The 22,548-nt window shown below is 35.3% G+C and overlaps 2 protein-coding genes and 1 long non-coding RNA gene across 4 annotated transcripts in view; 2 read left to right on the forward strand and 1 right to left on the reverse strand.

Moving 5' to 3' along the window:
- npm2a (nucleophosmin/nucleoplasmin, 2a) overlaps window positions 1-2,523 on the forward strand; it is a 6,015-nt gene extending 3,492 nt beyond the window's left edge. The window contains exon 5 of one of the 2 annotated variants that reach the window (XM_073909911.1): window positions 2,169-2,433. In XM_073909911.1, coding sequence (XP_073766012.1) covers window positions 2,169-2,239 — 71 coding nt within the window. In that variant the 3' untranslated portion in view covers window positions 2,240-2,433. Of the gene's footprint in view, window positions 1-2,168 lie in introns of both variants that reach the window. The other variant, NM_001199913.1, reaches the window with a different exon arrangement.
- Window positions 2,524-2,711: 188 nt separating this feature from the next.
- got1l1 (glutamic-oxaloacetic transaminase 1 like 1) lies at window positions 2,712-19,808 on the forward strand. The gene is made up of 8 exons (NM_001123304.1): window positions 2,712-2,913; window positions 3,265-3,446; window positions 5,712-5,835; window positions 5,978-6,195; window positions 12,133-12,283; window positions 12,366-12,525; window positions 18,675-18,817; window positions 18,974-19,808. Exons 1-8 carry the CDS (start codon window positions 2,760-2,762, stop codon window positions 19,111-19,113), a joined length of 1,272 nt encoding a protein of 423 aa, NP_001116776.1. The 5' UTR covers window positions 2,712-2,759; the 3' UTR covers window positions 19,114-19,808.
- On the reverse strand, window positions 12,244-14,383 carry LOC141375884 (uncharacterized). The gene is made up of 2 exons (XR_012384687.1): window positions 13,671-14,383; window positions 12,244-13,063 (listed from the first exon to the last, which is right to left on the reverse strand). It is a non-coding gene; the product is annotated as an uncharacterized lncRNA (long non-coding RNA).
- Window positions 19,809-22,548: the final 2,740 nt, after the last annotated feature.

Genomic DNA, 22,548 nt, shown 5'->3' on the forward strand with positions numbered 1-22,548 from the left:
CACAGTATGGATAACCCGCAGTAATTGCCTTTTGGGTGTCTGGTGGTGAAATGAAACTGTTATAGCTGACTGTGAGGGGGCGTCTGAACTAGAGCTGTAATCAGGCTATGAAAGGTAGGCCCGATAGAGCCCGAACCCGACAGGTACATTTTGATTGACAGCTTTTTAAAAGCCTGAACCCGTTTATAGCCCGACATTATCCAAATGTGCACATGCACACAGCTCTTTTGTCTTTCTTCATGAATAAGTTGTTTATATGCGTTAACAGTACTTATTAATAACATAGGCTACAGGCCAAGTTGGAATAAAAAAATAAAATAAGCCCCCTATAACATCTTAACATCTCAACACTCTAAATAGGCCTGGTTACATACAATTAACGTTTAAATTGGCCAACACACCAATAAAACTATTTTTTTTTAGCAAATGAATTAGAATAAATGATAATTGATGATGGATATTTGGCAATAACGAAATTAAGATAAAGGCTCTGTGGGATTTGTTTTGCCACTTCTCTTCACAATAAGGCGATGGTGAAGCTGAATAATAGAATAATGCCTGCATTAGCCTGTATACTCTGCATACATTATGATTTTATTAATATTTAGTTATAATTTGAAATTCTTTACTCATCATAATTAGGCTATGTGTTTTGTGCGGGAACATTATTGAATTCACTGTAAATGGCTTAAGCGCAGTCCTGCGCTCACTGAGCAGCACTGAACACCTTTTCTCTGCTGCTGCTACTGGCCGGGATACACTACTGATCCGGCTAATTTAGCATGTTTTGGGTAGGATTGTTTGTTCATCTTTCACCAGTCAAGAACATTCATTTCATTTTCCATGACAGCGGTTTCAATGCAGCGAGTGTCCTCGTCATGTCCTGTCAGCTTGCTGGACACTGCTCCTTAGTGCTCTACCGTAATACGCAGTGTATGAGCGACCGCCAAAATACCTTTATATACCAGCGGCTAGAATGACTGTTTGAATAAAACAGGCGGCTGGCCTGACCGCTGATATAATTCGCTCTTTTTGACATCTCTGTCATCATTTGATTTACCTTTGCAGGGATGGATTTCAATGTTGTAACAAACAATTTGATTACTTCCTCGCGCTAATCGAAATGCATCACATGACTGTTCATTTACTGCGCAAGCCCAAGCCCGGCACGACCCCATCTAAAATGATAGAAATAAAGTCCAAACCCAACAAAGATCTTCAGCTCTAGTCTAAACTAGTAACATTGTTAGGTCGAGCTGCAAACAATGCAGGGATTAACCTGGACCTGCTATGACTAACGTTAGCTGCTGCAATTTCCAGCTGCCGCTTTCCTCCTTTCATGTGATACTCGATGACTTTGAGCCCCATGGTCCCTAACGAAAAGTTCTTTTTGCAGAATTTACACATTGCCTCTTTGCCACGTCGTTAAATTTACATTCTCCCATCTTTGCATTTTGAACCTCACATCAACAACCGCATAATGACAGCACGCAGGTGCAGACCAGCGTCAGCATCTGTACTCTGTACCGACCTACCGTAATAAGCTAATAAATCACGGAGACTGTCATTTCTCTCCTGTTTCACATAATGAATTAATCAACTATTAGATGTTTTACGGTGGACCACTGTGCTTCCCTATCGTCATTAAGCAGACCGGCTGAAAATTTAATACGTACAGCCACTTTACGGTAAAATTTAAGACAATTTAAGACCCTAATTTCCCGGATATTAATTTAAGATTCTTTAAGGACCCGCGGGAACACTGAGTATATATATATATATATATATATATATATATATATATATATATATATATATATATATATATATATATATATATATATATATATATATATATGTGTGTGTGTGTGTGTGTGTGTAGTAAATTAAATGTTTCATTAAATGGTAAATGGTGTCCAACGCAATTTCAAGGCAATTCGTAACTTTTTGATTTAATGACTAATACATATGAATTTGTACAATTTAGTACTATTTGCTCATCACCCAATGATGGTTGGAGTTAGGGGTGGGGTTGGGTGCCACGCCCTTTTAAAATAGTACATTTTCCAAAACTGCCAAAACATAAAATACTTACTTTTCCTTGTGAGATCAAGCTGGTCCAACCATGCAAGAAAAATAATAATCATAATTTTGGCGTGTTTTTGCAGTGAATCCTATTGAAATGATTGAGGAGGAGGAGGAGGAAAAACAGGATGAAGAGGAGGATGAAGATGGTTAAAATGCCAATCATGAAAGCCAATTTTGACAGTTGTGACCATGATAGGTCCTGTGTAATTAACATCCTCAATACAGTATATACTTACTAAAATATTAATTATAGTTTTTTGGGGAAAAAAAGAACCATTATCTTTAAGTGTTTTAATGCTAAAGACAAACAAAGGAAGTGTAATGCAATAAAGTGATTGTACATAATGATACATTTTATTTGTATTCCCTATTACATTGTGATATACATGTCTTATAAAACACAAATCACAGAATGTTAAATAAAAAAAAAATGTGATTTTTTTTTTCTCTTCTTGATTTTAGCAGTATTCTGTGAATTGTAAAATTAACTTCACTTTGTTTAATTTGATACCACCAGAATAAGCATGCTAGTTTGATGAGAGTATGACATCAAGGCCTGTGGCAGTGTTTATAGAGTTAATGAGCCGTTGCTTGGAAACAGTCACGCATCCAAGCAACAGACAGTAAACAAACCCTTGCTTACTGTCATTGACAAGGAGCTGGAGAATGACATGTTTGTAGAGGGAGAAAAACCATTAATGCACCAGCACGAATTATCATCTAGCTCTGTGTTTAATGGTGCAGTCTTCATGTCTTCCAAGTTGAAGATTATAGAGGATTTCAAACGAGACACATACCCTGATAAAGTGAATCTTGCTGGGAGGGGTAAGTAATTTTACTGCCTTTCCCCACACGTGACATGATTACAACTTGCATCAATGATTAACATTAAATATATACAGTATATATTATAGACCAGTATAACAAACATGTGAAATCAAAACTGAGATTTAAGCTGTGTGTGCTCGTAATTTATATTATAGTGTTAGAATAAGATGCATAGTAAAGTCAACATGCTGGTGAATTTTACACTAGTGGCCCAAACGTCATGAACACAATAGCATAATCAATAGTATATTTTTGACATATTAGTTAATCCTCAGAAATGTCATGAGTTTAGTTCAATACTTGTTTTATTGGCTGTTTATAATAAAATATACTTTTCTATATGACCAGAGTATGTTGGGGAGCAAGGACACACCACGTGGCTTCCACTTGTACGCAAAATTAAACTGCAAATTGCCACAGACCCAACTTTAAACCCAGAGTACCCACCCATCCTTGGGATCCCAGAATTCACCAGGAGGGCAACTGAACTTGCATTGGGCAAAGATAGCCCCGCCATTATTGAAAGCAGGGTAACGTACTTTTAATTATTTTCAGTAACAATATCACAGTAGACTATCATCCTACAGCTGTTAAATGCACACGTTGAACACTACCCCAATAACCCCACTTCCAGCTTTTGATAAATAGACACTTGCAAGCTGAATAAACTGATAGCGCTGTGAAAGCTTGGTATTGTACATATATAGTGTGTGGTTTGTTTGTACATGTTTTAAAACCGTTTTTCATCAACACTATCATGAAATGTCAGTGTGGAAGTTGTAAACTGCAAAAAGCTTTTGATTACTGCATTACAAAGAAGTGACGCAATTGGTTTAATAATAGACATAATGCATGGGAACTAGAATAGAAACTAACACCAACTGTTCCCAATGATAAATATTACCCTTTAGATGTACTTAACATGGTTTAAATAAGAAAAATAATAGTATTTGAATAATGTTGATATCAGCATGTTCAGTTGGTGTTACAGTATGTAAAGTTGCAAATAAGATATAAACATTTAAAACTTTTCAATGTGGCACTTTCACCTAATGGATTTTTTTATTTTTTTTTTAATGCTGTTTGCTGTTTTTTTGTATAATTAGTTTTTTTAAGGGGTGCAGTCACTTTTTTCCACCCTCTCTTTACATTTCAGTGGTCTCTGTGAATGTATAATCTGCAGGTTATTTGCTTTACCTGTAAATTTTGCCACTATACTTGAAAACACACATGCACACACATATTATATATATATATATATATATAATATATGTGTTAATTTTTGTTCCAGGTTCCCTTATGTCGACAGAAATCGTCAGCTCCTTTAGTCATGTCACATAATACATTGTGGCATTCATGTCATATAGTTCTTAATATTTGTCAGTTTTAAACTCTATATGTTTTTTCTCTCATCTTGCAACTTCAGCTGTAACTTGCACTTGGTACAATTGTTCTCAAAAACAAGGTAAAAATGTTTAGTATGGGGACAATAGTATATTTACTATTGCCAATGACTTCTGCCTTCTAATTTACAGTTATTACTGGGATTAGGGTGGATGCTTTAGCTGTTAGGTTTTTGATATGGATTAGGAACAACATTTACAATGTGCATTATAAATACCAATAAATGGTAAAAAGCAAACAAAAAAAAAACTGTCAGAGCTATTTAGTAGCAAATTAAAAGTGAGCATTTCTCATTCTGTTATAATTTGATCTTTATTTGGCCCAGATTTGCTATGTGCTTATGCTGCTAAAAGATACCTAGATAAGCTGATATAAACACATAGAATTAGCTGCTAATTACTACTGAACAGATGCAATTCCAAAAGTTAGCTCAGGCAATATTGAAATGGTATAAAATGTTTGTCCATCAGTTTTCATTTGGATTCTAAGAAACCTTCTTACCTTACTGGTATCCCCATATCATGCGATGGGACCATTTCCAAAAAGAATTTTATTTATTTATTTCCTCAAAATGACTCATTCATACTTAATTCTTGTATAATTCTGTACAAAGTACTGGAGTCTCTGTTCAGCTAGGTACTTTTGTTTTATGGTGATTTGTTTTTGTACAGAGTGCATTAAGAAATTCACATTGGTGTTGATTTAAATTAAGCATTTACTTTAGAAGCATTTCTATATTTAAGTAAAGCAAAGCTAATAAAATGTACTTAAAACAAAATTACAAAGTAAATTTAGTAACTTTGAAGTTGTGATAGAATGTATTGCTAAAATAAATTGTTTTCTCATATTTGTACGCAACTGTATGTGGCTTAATTAAGTGTAACACAAATCTTCAGAAATGTTTTTACAGATCCTTTTCCAACACTAGAAATTGATATGACATGGTTGGTTTGTTTTTGGACATATTTGTAAGGGTCATTGTTATTATTATTAATGACCTTTTTCTCATGCTCATGCAGTTCATTTCAGTGCCTTACACTCTATGGCCAATTTTCACTATCAGGGCTAATGGTTCTGTTTGCTTAACCTTTCCATGGCATTTTAGTACAGTCAGCATGGAAATGGATGGAGGAAACATTGTGACCAATCAAACGCACACTGGGGTTTTTCATGTTCACTGTGGGGATATTCGTATACAACCCATGAGGATTGTCAGTCAGTCATTTTTTTTCCAATTGGCCTGCTATTATTTTTATGCACAAAGATTTACACAATTTATTAAGCAATGATAGGTTTTTATTCTATGGCAAAGAAAAAAAAAAGTCTCATGTGGTGGATTAGGTTGATTTAACAAATCTCTAGCTCATGAAATGTGTTTGGCCATACAATAGGTGTTTGGCATCCAAACCATTGGATATACTGGAGCAGTGCGTCTGGGTGCCGAGTTGCTGAGATCCTGGTACTGTTCGAATTCTCCTTGGAGTGGACCCATTTTGCTCCCCAGTAGCTGTGATGGTGTGTTCAAAGCATAAAAAATTGTGTATTAATTAAAATCTAAAGTTTCAGTTCTTTCTTCTCTAACCTGAAGAATTTCTCAAAATATCTCAATGTAATGCAACCATCATACATGTTTTTTGTTTGTTTGTTTTTCCCAAAGATTCATTGACAGACACATTTAAGGCAGCGGGGATTGATGATGTGCAACAGTATCGGTACGGCAGTGCAGATTCCAATGGACTGTGTGTGGAAAACATGGTGCAAGACTTGGAGAACACTCCAGAGCATTGTGTGGTGGTCCTGTTTGTTTCGGGCCACAATCCCACTGGTGCTGAGCTCTCCCAGGAGGACTGGAAACGTGTTGCTGATGTCATGGTGGTATGGTTTAAGAAATCAAGCATAAAATATTTCCCAATTACACTGTAAAAAAGTTACACACAATTCCATCATGTCATCCCAAAACAGTTAAGTTCACAAATCTCTTACTACAAATATAAGTGGATTCAACATCAATCATAAAAGTTGTCCCCCCAAAAAAACTTAAGAATCGTGTCGTTTCAACTCATTTTAAATAAGTAGCTTAAATAACAAGCAACAGTTTTTTTTTAATGAAGTTAATTATAAAATATATACATTGTAAACCCCAAGGCTAAAATCATTAACATTTATACATTAACAATCTTTAGAGTGAGAGACTTTCTAATGTTTAAAAAAAACTTTCTTAAATGGGTTTGATCCATCATTCAAGTTATTATATCTGTGCTCTCTAAAACAAACAAATAATCTTGTTATTCAAATTTATAATTACATTTTTTTATTTTGTGTGCTTCATTTATTGCTGTAAATAAAATGGGTCAACAATTTTGTAATCATAGCCCTTTGACACATGCAGTGAGTTTTGTCAGTTTTGTGGCCAATGTTGTATGACCACACTTAAAACCAAGTGGTACGAAAATTTCCCAGAATACACCAGCCACAACGCCAGTATGACTGCACCCTGAAGGAGATCCACAAATTAGTATTTTTTTTCATTATTACGTATTTTTACAACAAACAAACACTTTTTAATATATTCATAACTGTGTTTGTGTTTTACCAGCATGCTTTAAAAAAAAAAAAAGCTAAAATAAAAAACGCTAAATTCTGCGATCTATAATCCATAATAATAATTACTGTACAGCAGTCTCACAACATTCTGTCACTTGATGACACTCAAATATCCTGTCAGAAAAGTCCAGTGGCTGGTAATGGCCTTTTTACAGTATCTGGCATAATGTTGTTTCTTGTGTTTACATAGATGAACATGGCCACGGTGTAAATACACAGTACAGTTACGATCTTATAGACCTTTATCACAGCGGAATTGAACACCGGAAGCTCCCTTCAAAGCAATGTATCGCTATTTCCGGTTTTGCTAGGAGTTGCAGAAACATGACAGCCTCAGGAAAGCGGATGACTTTCTCACTGTCAACTTTGCCATCATTTGGACAGAACGACGTTGTTCGGTAAATGTGTAAAACTGACGTAGCCTGAATAAAACAGCAGTTAAAAAATAATACCGATTTGCAGAATTTGTGCAGAAAATTTGTTTTTCACAAAGCGTTTGCAACGTCAGGTTACAGTGAGCTGCGCAGCCAACAGCATAAGATCTGCTCATTCAAGCCATTCGTGAGCAAGATTAACTAGGCTATTTAACATCCAGCAGGATTATTTTTATGTTAGTAGTCCCGTCTGTAAACTGTGCTAACCCCCTCCTTCCTTTTTATTCAGAGTCAGATATAATAAATGACGAGGTAATTGTACAGGCGAGTTGCTATCGGTCAGTGCAAGAGCCCCACCAAATTACGGGTCATTTAATGTTCATGAGGTTTTCTCAAGTCTGGAAACAAACGTTAGCTCCTACTCGTGGAAAAAAAAATATATATATATATATTTATATATATATATATATATTTATATATATATATATATATATATATATATATATATATATATATATATATATATATATATATATATATATATATATTTATATAATTTATTTCATAAACAGCAAATAACATTTTACAATACAAAAATATACATGCAAAGGGGTGATTATAAATAAAATACAAATATACAAAATGTAATATAACTTATGTAACAATTAAATACATTGTGGACTTCACACATTTTTAAAGTGGGTCATGCTTTCTTGTTTAGAGTCTCTGATACTGGTATTATACAAGCATATGTCAGTCATCAATACCTGAATATTTGGTTTCTAATTAGTAAATTTACATTTATGAATGTACAATTTTGTTAACAACTAGCAAATTAAATAAATCAAACTATTTTCCTCTTGACTATGATAATCAAGTAAAGCACAAATGTACAATTTTCTATATTGACGAAAGAGGTTTTGAACACAAAAAAATTGTTATAAATACATTTTTGCACCTCACCCCATAAACTGACTACATACAATGCCAAAAATGAGTGTAAAACTGTCTCCTCATATTCATTACAAAAATACAATTTACATCAATCCTACTTTTAAATTTTTGCTGGATAAAACCTGTGAATGAGTTTATAGGATATTTCTTTAAATATATTTTTAACATGGTATTTCTGTGGAAAAAGTCACACTTTTCTTCAATTGCCCTTTAATAAAGACATCCAATCAAATTGGATATAAGGTAATGATTTTTTTATTTTTTATTTTTTGGAAAAGAGTATGTTTGAATAACTCAATCATTACTCCTTGGTATTTATAGTTGAAAACTTGCTGGGTTATTGAGATTTTGTTATGAGCAAGGACTTAACTGTAAGAAAAGTATACCTTCTTTATAATATAACTGACTAAACAAATTTATTTTGTTGTCAAACCAATTACAAAACAGAGAATTGTGTTTGTATAAATGGTCTATTATTCCAAAATAAACAACAATTTGGGGAGATATTATGCTTCCAGATTAATAACCATGATGAGCACTTGTTTGTGGAAGGCGGATAGCTTAACTGTAGTTTTGTCTATATTATAATTACTCATCAAAATAAAACTAAAATCACCAGTATTTGTAAAACATGATCTCTGCTTTGAAGTGCATACAAATGTACTCCCGCATATAACTTGAACAGACATTCAACCCCTCTAATGATTTCACCCATGATTTTCCCTGTCCTTCGTCTTTGGGGAAATCGTGGAAATTAATCCTGAAAAAAAATCGCCCGCCAATACAGGTATATGCCTGCTAATACAATGGATCGGTTTCTGAGACCCCCCGATTCAAAGCCTTCAAGTTCAGGGCTTAAACCCAAAAGTCGACGACGATATGAGGATCAGTATTTGAGTTTAGGCTTTACGTGGACAGGACCAGCTGATGAACCACGACCTTTATGTGTGGTTTGTCAAGATATTTTGGCTAATGACAGCATGAGACCCGCTAAACGTCGACTGTTTTGACTGGGATGGACAGTTTTTGGATCTGTTCTATTCATATTGAACCATCATCCTAGTTTTAAAAACGTTACATTAAAATACTTGTTATTACTCTGTAAATAATTGCACTTTCATGCAAATGATGATAAAAGTGAGTTAACAGTCTGACATCTGTCTGTGTCTTTATATCTATACTTTATATATATATATATATATATATGTGTGTGTGTGTGTGTGCGTGCATGCGTGTTTGGGAGGAGGGGGGGGCGCCAATGGATTAGTTGTGTCAAAAGGGAGGCCCACTGTCTTAGACTTTGAAAAACCGTGCCATATTATATGGTTATTATAACATAATATATGCCTACAGTGATTTCCTGAAGATAAATACCAAAAAATAACACAACTGGAATAACTATAGCAGTCACGATTGTCTGATCTCATATGAAGCAAGAGATCGCTATGACATCTGATGACATGTGCAGGTGCTGCTGTCCTAATTATTAGGGGTAAATTTTGAAGCCCTTCCCCTTCACACTCTGATTTAAGGGCTAATGGGAAGGGGTGGGGGTACAAACATAGAATTGGGATTGGACCTAATTCTGCCAATTTTCCAGAACGAGAAGTTGTAACATCACTGGTAATTTCCAGGAATGCTGGTTTGTGTGAATGGTGTAGGAAAATTGATCGATAAAATGCTTATGTTAAACAGATATGAGTTTACTTGCAAGTTCTGCATTCAGCTGTATGCGTGCACGTGAAGGAATGCTCCGGTGAGTTAGATTCTTTCATTTCAAAGGTCAAGCTGCAGTACAAACTCAAATGTACGACTCGACATACAAATGTGTTCCTGCATATTTCTTTATTGAATTCATTCACCGTCCACAGAATTGGCTTTTTGTAATTTAGTCAAATGTGTAAACATAACAGTTTTGCGGTTGGCGATTCTGCTTTTGAATAATAGTGACAACATTTCTGTCCTATAGTTGAGTAATTTGGTTTGTCTTGGACAAAAGCAGCTGCATGAATGCTAAAGTTTACAGTGTGTCCTTGCCTGTGTGCACAGCACTTTCTAATTTACCAGTAAAGCCATTCCAAAAATTTTCCAGATACTTGCCAATATCACGATGTGAAGGGCTATTAGATTCTTTCACACATACCAGTCGTACCAGTAAATATCTGTAAAATTAATTAAAATATCTCATGTTTACACTACCCCATGAATTTCAAGCACAATAATAAACATCTCAGAGCTTTAAAGAAATTTACATGAAGCCCATCTAGTCCATCAGATTATGTCAGTTTGTTGCTGTTTGTTCGAAATCATATCACACTTCTCAGGCATTCCATGATCCAATAAACACAGATTGATCATGAGAAAAAACTCCAATGACCAACAGCAACAGATGACGACAGGGTTAACACACTGATTCAACAATCTTTGACAGCCTTGTTTGTTGCTATTCATCTGTGCTGTGTGAATTGACTTTTATATACTGCATGTGAATGATTATTTAAGATGAAATAATCATCATGTAATAAAACATTGTATATATTGTTACTGTTGTAAAACCTTATAACACAACTATAGTTTACTATATTTTACGTAAACCTTTTAAACTTGTCTTTACACACATGCACGCACACACATGTACATAAAGTAAAATACATTTTTGACTACATTTTTCTCTAAATCTCTGGATCATACAAAGCTACATCTTGTGTCGTCTCAATACATGCAAAATATTATTGCTGGAGTGAATGGACATTTAGAGTTGTGCCAGTAAGTGTATTGTCTAGTGCAGTCGTCACCAAACTTGTTCCTGGAGGGCTGGTGTCCTGCATATTTTAGCTCCAACCCTAATCAAACACACCTGAACAAGCTAATCAAGGGCTGTTTCTCAATTCCAAGAACGCAGAGAACGGACTTGTGTTCTTGTGGAGACCGTTCTTGCCAGGTGTCCAAGAACGAACTCAGGAGACCGCGAGGGCAGAGAACGCGTCCTTTGAGAATTGAGATGCTGCGTTCTTCCTGATGGTCACATGACCTTCATGTGTTTTAAATGGTAAATTATTTAAACATTACAGCATTCATACAACGATTTATTGTTTTTCCCCTTTTCAAAATATATACTTTGCATAAAAACATTATAAATATATGTTGCACAATATAAATAAAACAGATTTTAATACGAATTTCAGCAAACAAACACCCTTAATGTGTTTATTCCTTTATTAAGATGTCCATGGTAATGTTTACTTTCACCGTTTCATTTAGGGAAACTCCTGAGGTAAATAAGTCATATCTATGAACTTTAATAATAAATCTAGATAAAATGCAGCGCTTCCCACCTTCAGTCGCAATGACTTCTGGGACTTCCAGAGCAAGTTCGGTGCTCAAGTCTGCATCGGTGCGTCCTCGATATCAAGAACACATCCGGGAAGTTTCACGCGTCCTCCGTACTTGCGGTCTTGAGTATTGGAACTGAACTTAGGCAGCTGATGATGACGTTTCACGAGAACACGAGGACGCAAGACCGCTGAAGAACGCATATTGAGAAACAGCCAAGGTCTTGCTAGGTATACTTGAAACATCCAGGCAGATGTGTTGAGGCAAGTTGGAGCTAAACCCTGCAGGGACACCGGCCCTCCAGGATCAAGATTGGTGACCCCTGGTCTAGTGTTTTAGAGAAGAATCAAGCCAAATATGCCTTTTACATCAGAATGTGTTTAGTTCATTGACAATGTATGCTGTATTGCTTTTATGTCATTGCGGTTAGTACAGATAAAACATAATTCAAGAATTAATAGTGACAGAGTGCTTCAATAGCATTTCATATTTATGGATTTCTTACCTTGAAGTCTTTTAATTCTTTTTCCCTCTTTCTCTTTATTAGAGACGCAAGTTGTTTCCATTCTTCTTGATGTCTGCCCAAGGCTTGTGCAGTGGTTCTCTTGAGCAAGATGCCTGGCCTCTTCACCACTGTGTCTCTTTGGGGCTTGAGCTCCTCTGCGCTCAGTCTTTTTCACACAATTTTGGCCTTTATGGTATGATATGATTTTTAATAACATGTGATTTATGATTGAATCATGTTACCACTAGACTTATATTGGAAATTCACATTCACAGGTGAGAGAGTGGGGCATCTTCTCTGTGTATTAAAGCAGAATGTCTTGGCTGTACAATCTCAAGCTGAGAAGATGGTGCAAACACTTTGGTCCTGCCCTCCAATGGAAGGTGCCAGAGTGGTTGCCACTATTCTAAGTAACCCTGCTCATCTGGTAGAGTGGTAAGATCAAATGCATTATGCATTACGCAAAATATTTATGTTGTATTTCATGTCTGCACTTCATTCTTTCTGAACTTACTGATGTACTTATACATACAGTATGAATAATAAAAGCATTGTACAGTATGTACAATATATACAAGATATTATTGTTATCATTATTATTATTATTATTATTAGTAGTAGTAGTAGTCAGTAGTAGTAAATGTAGTATCATGATGTTTTCAATGTGATTTAAATAAATGTCTGGTTCTTTTATTTAGTATAGAAGAGCGGAGCACAACCGAACTAGTTTGTGTACATCTAGGTCCAGTTTATCCAGTACAATTTTTTTTATTATTAATAGCACACATCTGGTACAAATATGTGCTTTTGTTTCATAGTTACACTATTTGACCATATTTGCCTTTATTTGTCAATTGAAGGACTTAAACATTACAAAAACTACAAAATGCACAAAGTATGTTAAAAAAAATTAAGCTATGTTTTGCAAATTATAATTACAGTAGGTTTTACAGAGAACATTGTTTTATAATTACTGGAACATTGCATAAAACATTTACAAATAGATCACTGTTTCCATTGATTCATAAAGAACTAAATTGTCTCATGCTTAAAAACTAGCACCAGATATAAATAAGAAAATGGAATTTGCCATTTATTCTCGTATAATATATTACTTTCACCTCAGAAGATAACCGCTGAATTGATGACTTTTTTACGTACATGCTAGTATTTATTCTGTAAATGTTGTTCCATAGTAGTTTATGCATATTTACTTATGAGACAAAACAAAGTTTATCCTAGATTTTTATGCACATTTACAAAAATGTATGCACATCTTTCCATTTCCATTAAACATAAACATGTGGATGGATGGGAACATAGTTACTGACTGATGCTCCAGAAGGAAGCATGATGTATTAACTCTTGTGTTGTCCTAAAATTCTGTACACACAGATTGACCTCCGTGTCAAAAAATACCCGCATACTAAACCTCTAAAAAATTTATTTGTGTGCCACTGTGTACCTGTAGTTTTTGTGATGTAAAAATTGTTTTTTAGCCAACGGGTTGAAATTGACCTCAAGGACAATTAAGGCTTACCCTTAATCAGGAGTCACCAACCCTGTTCCTGGAGAGCTACCTTCCTGCGGAATAGACCCTTTTCAAATTTCCAGGCTTCTCAGTAGCGGAAGGTGTCATGGTTGGATAAAATTCAACTGCAGTGAATAGGAGTGTACAACAAATAATTTCTTACAACTTTATTTGCTGAAACAATAATCAAGACTTTCAGAAAATGTAAAAAAAGAAAAAAAAATGTGTGTGAAACTGATGACGGCAGCAAGAGGAGAGAATGTCAAATTTACTCTCAGCCCTATAGACGCTGCATCACAAACACCTCACCTAAGAAAAGATGATATAATACAATTATAAACGCATTTAAATGTTCATTTCTTTTTTTTTATCTAAATATTAAAAACGTTCTAGGATTTAAGATTGTGATGACGGTTAATCTTGTGAAAAGGGTCCATTAAGCTTTAACTCTGATCTTAGGTAGCTCTTCAGATACAGTGTTGATAATCCCTGCCCTAAATGTGTACAGTCTTCATAAAAAATCGAAAATTATGCATTTTCTTCTAATCTTGTGGTATCTTTAAAAAAAGTATCTAAAATTACTAGATAATAAAAAATGTATATATATTTTCTGCTGTTAAATGGTGACTTGGTCATTTTGACCAGTAAGTCAACATAAGGGCTAAGAATTTGAAGAACAAGTCAAATTGCACCTAATTTATCCTCAGGGATACATCCAAGTATGTGCTGTTATTTCCTAAGAACAGTACTAAATAGCAATAGAAAAACAAAAAAAAAAAAAAAAAAATATATATATATATATATATATATATATATATATATATATATATATATATATATATATATATATATTTCATCTTATTGCATTGTGTCAGTCACCTTAGGTTGCTTTCAACAATCAGCACTCAAAATCACCACAATACTTACAACTCATACTTGATCTTAATAGTCACCTGTTTCATAGTAGTATAAGAGCACAGTTTTACGTTAAATCAAGCAAATTTTATACGTTTTTTTTTAACTTACATCAATTAAAGAAACTTAATAGTTTATGTATAACATAAAATAAAGTTGAAACCTGATTAACATTAAAACAAGTTAAAGTACCATAAAGCATATGACATGACTTTTTATTGTGTACTTTCACATGAAGTCTATGATCCAGCTTTACATGACAAGATTCTTCAATAAACTTTCCATATCAATCAACACAAGCACAGTACTCTAAACTCAGTCTACATTGCTATTCATCAGTTTACATGAGTCTTATGCTCATACGTATGTTCAATAAATATGCCTGTTTGGTATGAACTCCAGTGCACCATTACAGAAGTACAGACTTTGCCGATCAATTCTGAGTCAGCTGGCAACTTCATCTTTGCCTGACACAAAAAGAGAGTCAGCAACGGCCTGTATAAGATACAATTTAAAACCGGTCCCCTCGGATAAGAAAGTGTTCAAATGTGCATGGACCATCAAGCTTCCATAAGGTAATTTTCATCAAGAAGACATTGAATAACTGATTCTCGATTATTCCACTACTGTCTGTATCCATAAGGAATACCCCTACTTTATCATCCAGTGCCCAGAGGAAAATTATACCAACTTTCCATCAGAGCAGAACAGAAGGCCACGAAGGAGTATATTGAAGAAGCCCTTCAATAAGGTTACATTGAACCATCCACTTCCCTGCTGCTTTCAGCTTCTTCTTTGCATCAAAAAAGGATCAAAGCTTGAGGCCCTGCACTGATTACCAAGAACTCAACAACCTCACTGTCATGTTTCACTTCCACTTTTCCCATCGGCACTCGAACAGCTTTGCAGAGCCTCAATTTTTACCAAGCTGGAACTCATGAGTGCCTATAACCTCATCGAGATACGTGAGGGAACAAGTGGAAGACTGCTTTTGTGACACCCTCTGGCCACTATGTGTACTCTGTTATACCATATGAATTGATCGATGCTTACTCTGTATTCCAGGAATACACAAATGACATTTCCAGGGGTTTCTCCACTGCTCTGTTTTATACTTCAAGAACAAGGACAAACTTTACCAGCATATCTCAGAGGTTCTCTAATGGCTCCCGAAAGCATTATTTGTACATCGAAGCTAAGAAATGCACCTTTCACCAATCCACCATTCAGTTCCTGGGTTCCCAGATAAGAATCCACTTTATCAAGATGGATGAGGAAAATGTGGAATCTATCAAATCCTGGCCACAACCCAACTTCAAAGATTCCTGGGTTTCTTGAATTTCTACAAACACTTCTACTAAGGCCACAGTTCCATAAGTTTTCTACTCACCTATTATTTAAAGAGCAATCCCTAGTCTCTGTCCAGGACTCGTAAAGCCTCCCATGAAAACATCCCTGAAAACACTCCAACAATCCTTCATGTCAACCCCAAATTTAATCTATCCCAATTCAAAAAAATTCCTTCATTTTATAGGCTGTATGATCTACATCGGTAGTGGGAGCTGTATGATTTTATGTCTCCATCCATATGTCACCTTTTCCAAATACCTATGCCTGGTGGAGCAGAACTACAATATTGGGGATGAAGAGTTACTTGGCATCAAATTCACCCTCAGAGAATGGAGACGCTGGCTTGAGAAGGTCTATCACTCATTTGTTGTATACACACCATAAGACAACAAGATGTAATGACAAGAAGACAGGAACTGGAACTGCTTAATTGTTTTGTTTAGGACATGCAGAACTCCACTCATTATTCAAACATGGATCTCATTCCCTTCTAGTGTGCAATCACTTGCCAACCTCCCCTTTCCCCTGTTCAGGGGAGCAATCATAAGTACCACCTTTAAAACACTGGTTCTGGGAGAGTGAACGGGTCTGGTATTCAACTCACCAACATTTCTGGCATGCTGAAATCAACTGTAAGCGGATGTCCCCAGAGCCCCTACATCAACTTTCCTTTCAATACAGAAGCTTTGGCTTTCAGCCACAGACTGCCCTGCAAGAAGCTTAGTCCCAGATTTATTGATCTTACCTTATCCTCTGGAGTAAATTCTCCTTGTATCTCCACAGAGCCTTGTTCTGGAGATGATCTCGACATCATAAAGTAGGATGGGATATCCTCTGAAAGAGATCCCAAGTTTTCAACGCAGTGGTGGTAAGCTGGAATTCCTTGTCAACAGGAGAAGATGAAAAGATCCAGAGATTGGTATAATATCAACCTTCTATCGAGTTCCTTGCATCCCATCCTAATGCCCCAGCACCCAGAGGCTTAGGATAACCCTACAACATCTAGGATTCGGGCTTCAGTAGTGGGCCTTGAAGTGGGAGGTTCTGTCACGGTCATGCCAGCCTCCCTTACCGGATTACTAATCACAATTCCACTTACTGTACTCACCAGTATCAAAGCACACAGTCGCCACAGCACTTTGTCAGGTCTATATTTTGGAAAAACACATGCCTTGGCATTTAATTACCTGTCCTCAGACTCTTCACTCTCATGTGTTTTACTAGTGTTCATGTGTGCGAACTTCCTCCTAGTTATCTTTTAAAGTCTACAATCCGGCTCTTGAAATGTCAAGTTTATTCAAGAGTCTGGTGAAAGAGTCTTGAATCCATTTTTAATATCCCTCAGACCTCCTTATTCAGGCAATCTCTGAAAGACATTTTTGTTGATCTAAGCACAATTGCTCTATTTTAATACACAACTCACAGAAAAAAAAATGATCTCTGAAAATCAGACAACTCACCATCAAATTTGATCTTTTTGTAAATTGATTTTAAAAATGTATTCTGTAAAAATGTGTTTTAAACATTAGCACTAGTTTTCTGTCCAGAAATATCACACAGTCAATCATAGCATGAAGGGTATGGCTGCAAACTAGGTGCACATGCAGTGCTGAGACTGCATGTAATGCATTTTAATGCATACACCTAACCCCATCCTTAAAGGTCCTGTGAAGAGCTTTAACACGTTCATTTTTATTTGATGTTCGACATAATCTCAACAGAAACGTGAAGAGAGGGTGGGGCATAGTTTAGCCCCTCCCCTGTTCAGAAAACAGCCAAATGCCTTTTATTAGATCACTGCTTGGCCAGAGAAAGCGGTTGAGTTGTATATGTTCTAAACAAAATATTTTGGCACTGTTTTGGTGCACTAGCTTAAAGATTTCCTAAATGCTAACATCAAAAAAACTTTATTTATATTTCATGAGACTTTTAACCCACACATTGATGGCACTAGCTCTATTGAGTGCATATTTAAGCTTGCATGTACAAGTTTGCAGCCATACACAATTGATTATAGCTGAAAGACTGTCAAAATGCTAAAAATTAATTCCATTACAAGAACTGCATTACTTGTCGTGTATGAGCAATAAACTTACTTGTTGGCAATGGATCAATACCTTTTGTTCTACACCAGAAACAAACTATAGTCTGAATACAAATGTCTCAAATACATCATGGAATTGAAGCTGCATAACGTGCGTTAGAGCTACTGTTTGCATTAAGCTACTCATTTAAATGTATATGATAATTTTTTTTTTTTCCAATAGTATCTGGATGCAGCCTTTATGATGCAAGCTGAAATTGCATCACTCAGCAACGCAATGTCAGACACAATGCACTTAAATGGAGCGAGTGACGTTACTGTGATGGGTAGGGTTAGGTCAGCCCATTAAAAAGCATTGGATGCAGCTCAGATTGCACTGCACCAGGTCTGCATCCAGACCCCTCTCTTTTTTTCGGGATATGAGGCCAGAAATAAACAAATCCCTAAAAGGCTTTTCATCATAACGTTTTATTTGCACAGCCTCTTCATATCAAAGCTCTCCAAACAAATATTGTTCATGACTGTGCCCATTTCCATTTAGATCAAATGTTTTAAGTGCAATGTAAAATCATTCTCTAATGAAATGTCATATTATTAGAAGATGAAAAGTTGATCTTGTTCACTTGTTCACATGTATTATGCAGTGATAATTCTTAGATGAACAAATGCCCAAGGCTTACTAATTAAATTATTCAGCAAATGAGTTTGAATTATTGATGTATTTAATTTCTAATTAATTTATAGGCAGGAGAGTGTGAAGGCCATGGCTGAACGCTGCATGCTTATCCGAGAACGTTTACGTGAGAGACTGAGGCTTTTGGGTGTTCCGGGGTGTTGGGACCGCATTTTAAAACCGGGAGGGTTATATTGCTGTTTTGGACTCAATGGTGAGTGATACATAATACATTCCTGGGGACACTATAATGCTACTTTATACTGTCAGTAGTTCAGCATACATTACAGGAGGATCTCAATACATAATTCATTAAAGATGCAGTTGAAAAACTTTCAAGAAAGTAATTCTTTCTTACCTTCTTTGTCAGTTCAACAGGTTGAGTTTCTGGTTCAGAAGAAACACATCTACTTATTACCCAACGGGTGTTTTAATATTAGTGCAATTAATAGTCGTAACCTGGACTATGTTGCTGAATCCATCCATCAAGCCTTGAGTGCTGGACTTTGATCTCAGATCAAACTCTTCATCTGCAATATTCTTTTTATCATCATCTTTTTTTTTTTCTTTGAATCTACAGTAGGTATAATTTACATATGTTTAAACAGGATACTCAGCACACAAAAACTTTTAATGTTAAGCTTAACTTTTAATGAAGGCTATAATGTAGACAGAGCTGCAATAGACAGTCCCTGTAACAACCAATGAGAAATAAATGAACACTTCATATCACCCACAGCATTCTGTGATGGCACCTATTAAGCAACATTCTCATACTTGCCTCACATTAAAAAAAATAATAATAATAAAAAAAACATAAAAATGCATTCATTAGCCATTTCACACATCAGTATGGTTTAAAATTAGGGGCACCATATCATTTTCACTAATAAAAGAGTAGGGAATTCTTTCTTTCTTTCTGTCTTTTTCTTTCTTTTTCTTTTTTGCCATAAAAGTCATAAGATAAAGCACGAGTTTTCACATGAAGCCAGACTTGTTTAGTAGGAGGGATTTAAATCAATGCTGCTACATTCATTTTAAAAGAGATCATTCATACAAAAATGAAAACTTGTCATTTTTTCATTTGTGTGCAGTTCACATGTTTTCATTCTTTCCATACATAAAATAAGATATTCTGACAGATGTCACAAGTAACATGTTTTGCTTGCCAAGACCATAATAAAATAAAATTAACCTGGATTATATATATATATATATATATACTTTTTTTATTTATTTATTTATTTTTTTACTTTATTTGGCCATGGACTGTCTAGAGGCCATCTGACTGACATGGATTTGTTCGGTGTGAGTCTTGATCAAATTCACAGGTAACGATTGGCACCCACAATATTTTGTACTCATACTCTAGTGCAGGGGTTTTTAAACTGTTGGCAGGGGGGGGGCGCGAAACTTTGAGGCATGCACTCGAGTAAATTATGATGACGATTTTTATGCGTTCGCTAGAGGGAATATGATTAACGTTAGCTCCACAGCTAACTATCAGGCACTTTTAGGGTTAATGCGTTTCAGTGAAATATTTACAAATAAAATGGACCGGGGGCTTTTTAAAGCTAATGACGGTGAATGAATGAAAGTCAAACCGGTGAGCCGTCTGACAAAAAAAAAAAAAAGTACCTTTCTGAATCAAATCAGCTTGATGCCCTTTTGGATCTTTCACTTACTTTGAAGACATTACTGACTATGTTTACATGGACATCAGTAGTTTGGCTTTATAAGACAATAATATAATTAAGGTGTTACGCAAAGTGCTTTTTGAATATTGCATCACCTGGCTAGTCATGTTTCCTGCAAAGACTTATGTAATTTTGGGTTTTTTATCTTTAATTTTTCGACTTTACTGCAGTTTGTTTCAAGTTTCACTTTTACTCATAAACATTTCCTTCACTGCCCTGTGAACTGGTGGAAGAGTGTTTTTTTATTTTTTTTTTTATGGAAAGCCGAATGGAAAGTAAAAGAAAAAACCTCAGCATTTTATAATGTGTGTGTGGATCCTGTCACAAAATGTGCGTTTACTTCAATAATGAAGTAAACAAAGTGTTTACTTCAATAATGCCTCTAATATATTCATACCCCAAGTCTTAATTTCATTTCAGTTTAGTTCAAATATGACTTTAGTCAGATTAAGGTAATCAAAAATCGTTTTACATGGTTGACTCTAATCAGAGCATTGTCTTAATCGTATTAAAGTATTGTTGGCCTTGTAAACGTACTCAATGTTCAACTCAACCACACAGTCAGGGCTCAGAGAACTTGGCATTGTGAAGGGGCCGTGTAGGTCCGTGTATCATCCGTTCATTTGATTATTCCTTTTATTACGGAAAACGAAACATCAGAAAAACGATGAATATTTCGTTTTTCTGTTTAATCTGTAGGCAGAAAAAACGGAAACTCATCTGTTATTCTGCTTATTAACTTAAAACGAAATATTAAAACAAACACAAAACCAAAACGAAATAATGAGTCAAAATATGGTCCGTACACGGTCCGTGTACGTTTTGTTCATTTGTTTTCCATTTTCAAACGGAATAAAGGAAATGGAGAAAACGGCCGTTTTTCCGTTTTTCTTTTGCTCACGAGAAAACGAAAAAACGAGATTTTGGCTGGATTTTCGTTTTTTGGTTTAGGGTAGGAAAACGGATAAACGACTTTAAAATTCATTTTACACATGTAGGCGGTGCTGAAACGCCCACTTTCCTCTAATTGGTCAACCAAATCTGCGCTCATGACGTCACCCTCAAAATAAAAGCCTTACACGCAGGCTTTTAATTATTATTATTTAATTATATATATAAACAAAGTTTACATATTCTATCATTTGAACCACACACAGTTAGCAGGCTTACATTCATTGCGTATGTATAAATTAAATAAAAACTTAAATCAGCAGTATTCTTAGACATTTGTCATTAAAATAAGGTCATAGTTCACTGCCAAACTTCTTGCTGCTGTGCACCTGATGCAGAGCAAAGATAGCCATTTCCGAGCAGCACCTGGTTTGCATGATTGTTTCAGAGCTATTGTAGACCTAAATAATAGCCTACTCTGTATAAAATAATAATTTATTATTATTATTATTATTATTATTATTATTATTATTAGTATTGTTATTATTATTATTTACTTAGTTATTTAATGGTTGTAAGAACACAATGGACCCTGCATGGGGCTATAATAAATGGTACCATTTGTTTCTATTGGATTTTCTCCTATTTTAATTTAATATATGCCTTTAGCCTATTGTAAATATTTATTTGATTATTAATACAGGCCAAAATGTTGTTTAGCTTGCGTCAAACTGGATGGACAATTTACAAACATATTGAATACAAAGGCTGGTTATTTTATGCAATGAGGGACCTATTACAAATTAAAGAAAATTATTTGCATATTAAAACGAAAATATATAATACAACAACAGATCCTACCTCTTAAGAAATGACTTTAGATAATGTAAATAAGCATCAAGTTTTTTTTTGAGATTGTGTGTCTAATTCAGTAGTGTGGTGCGTTCGCGTGGGTTTCCTCCGGGTGCTCCGGTTTTCCCCACAGTAAAAAGACATGCGGTACAGGTGAATTGGGTAGGCTAAATTGTCCGTACTGTATAAGTGTGTGTGTATGTGTGGATGTTTCCCAGAGATGGGTTGTGGCTGGAAGGGCATCCGCTGCATAAAAACTTGCTAAATAAGTTGGCGGTTCATTCCGCTGTGGCGACCCCAGATTAATAAAGGGACTAAGCCGACAAGAAAATGAATGAATAATGTGCAATACTAATTTAAAATATGTATCACTAACCTTATATGTGAAATAGCAGGGCCCGCTGTAGCACTTTCTCAAGAAGAGCAAATGTCAAATTATTAGAGCAACGCACATGTAGCGAGCTCATCTGTTTGTCGGAACTACTAGACACAATTTTTTTTATCA

This window comes from Danio rerio, chromosome 8 (assembly GCF_049306965.1).
Source record: "Danio rerio strain Tuebingen ecotype United States chromosome 8, GRCz12tu, whole genome shotgun sequence".
NCBI classification, from domain to species: domain Eukaryota; kingdom Metazoa; phylum Chordata; class Actinopteri; order Cypriniformes; family Danionidae; genus Danio; species Danio rerio.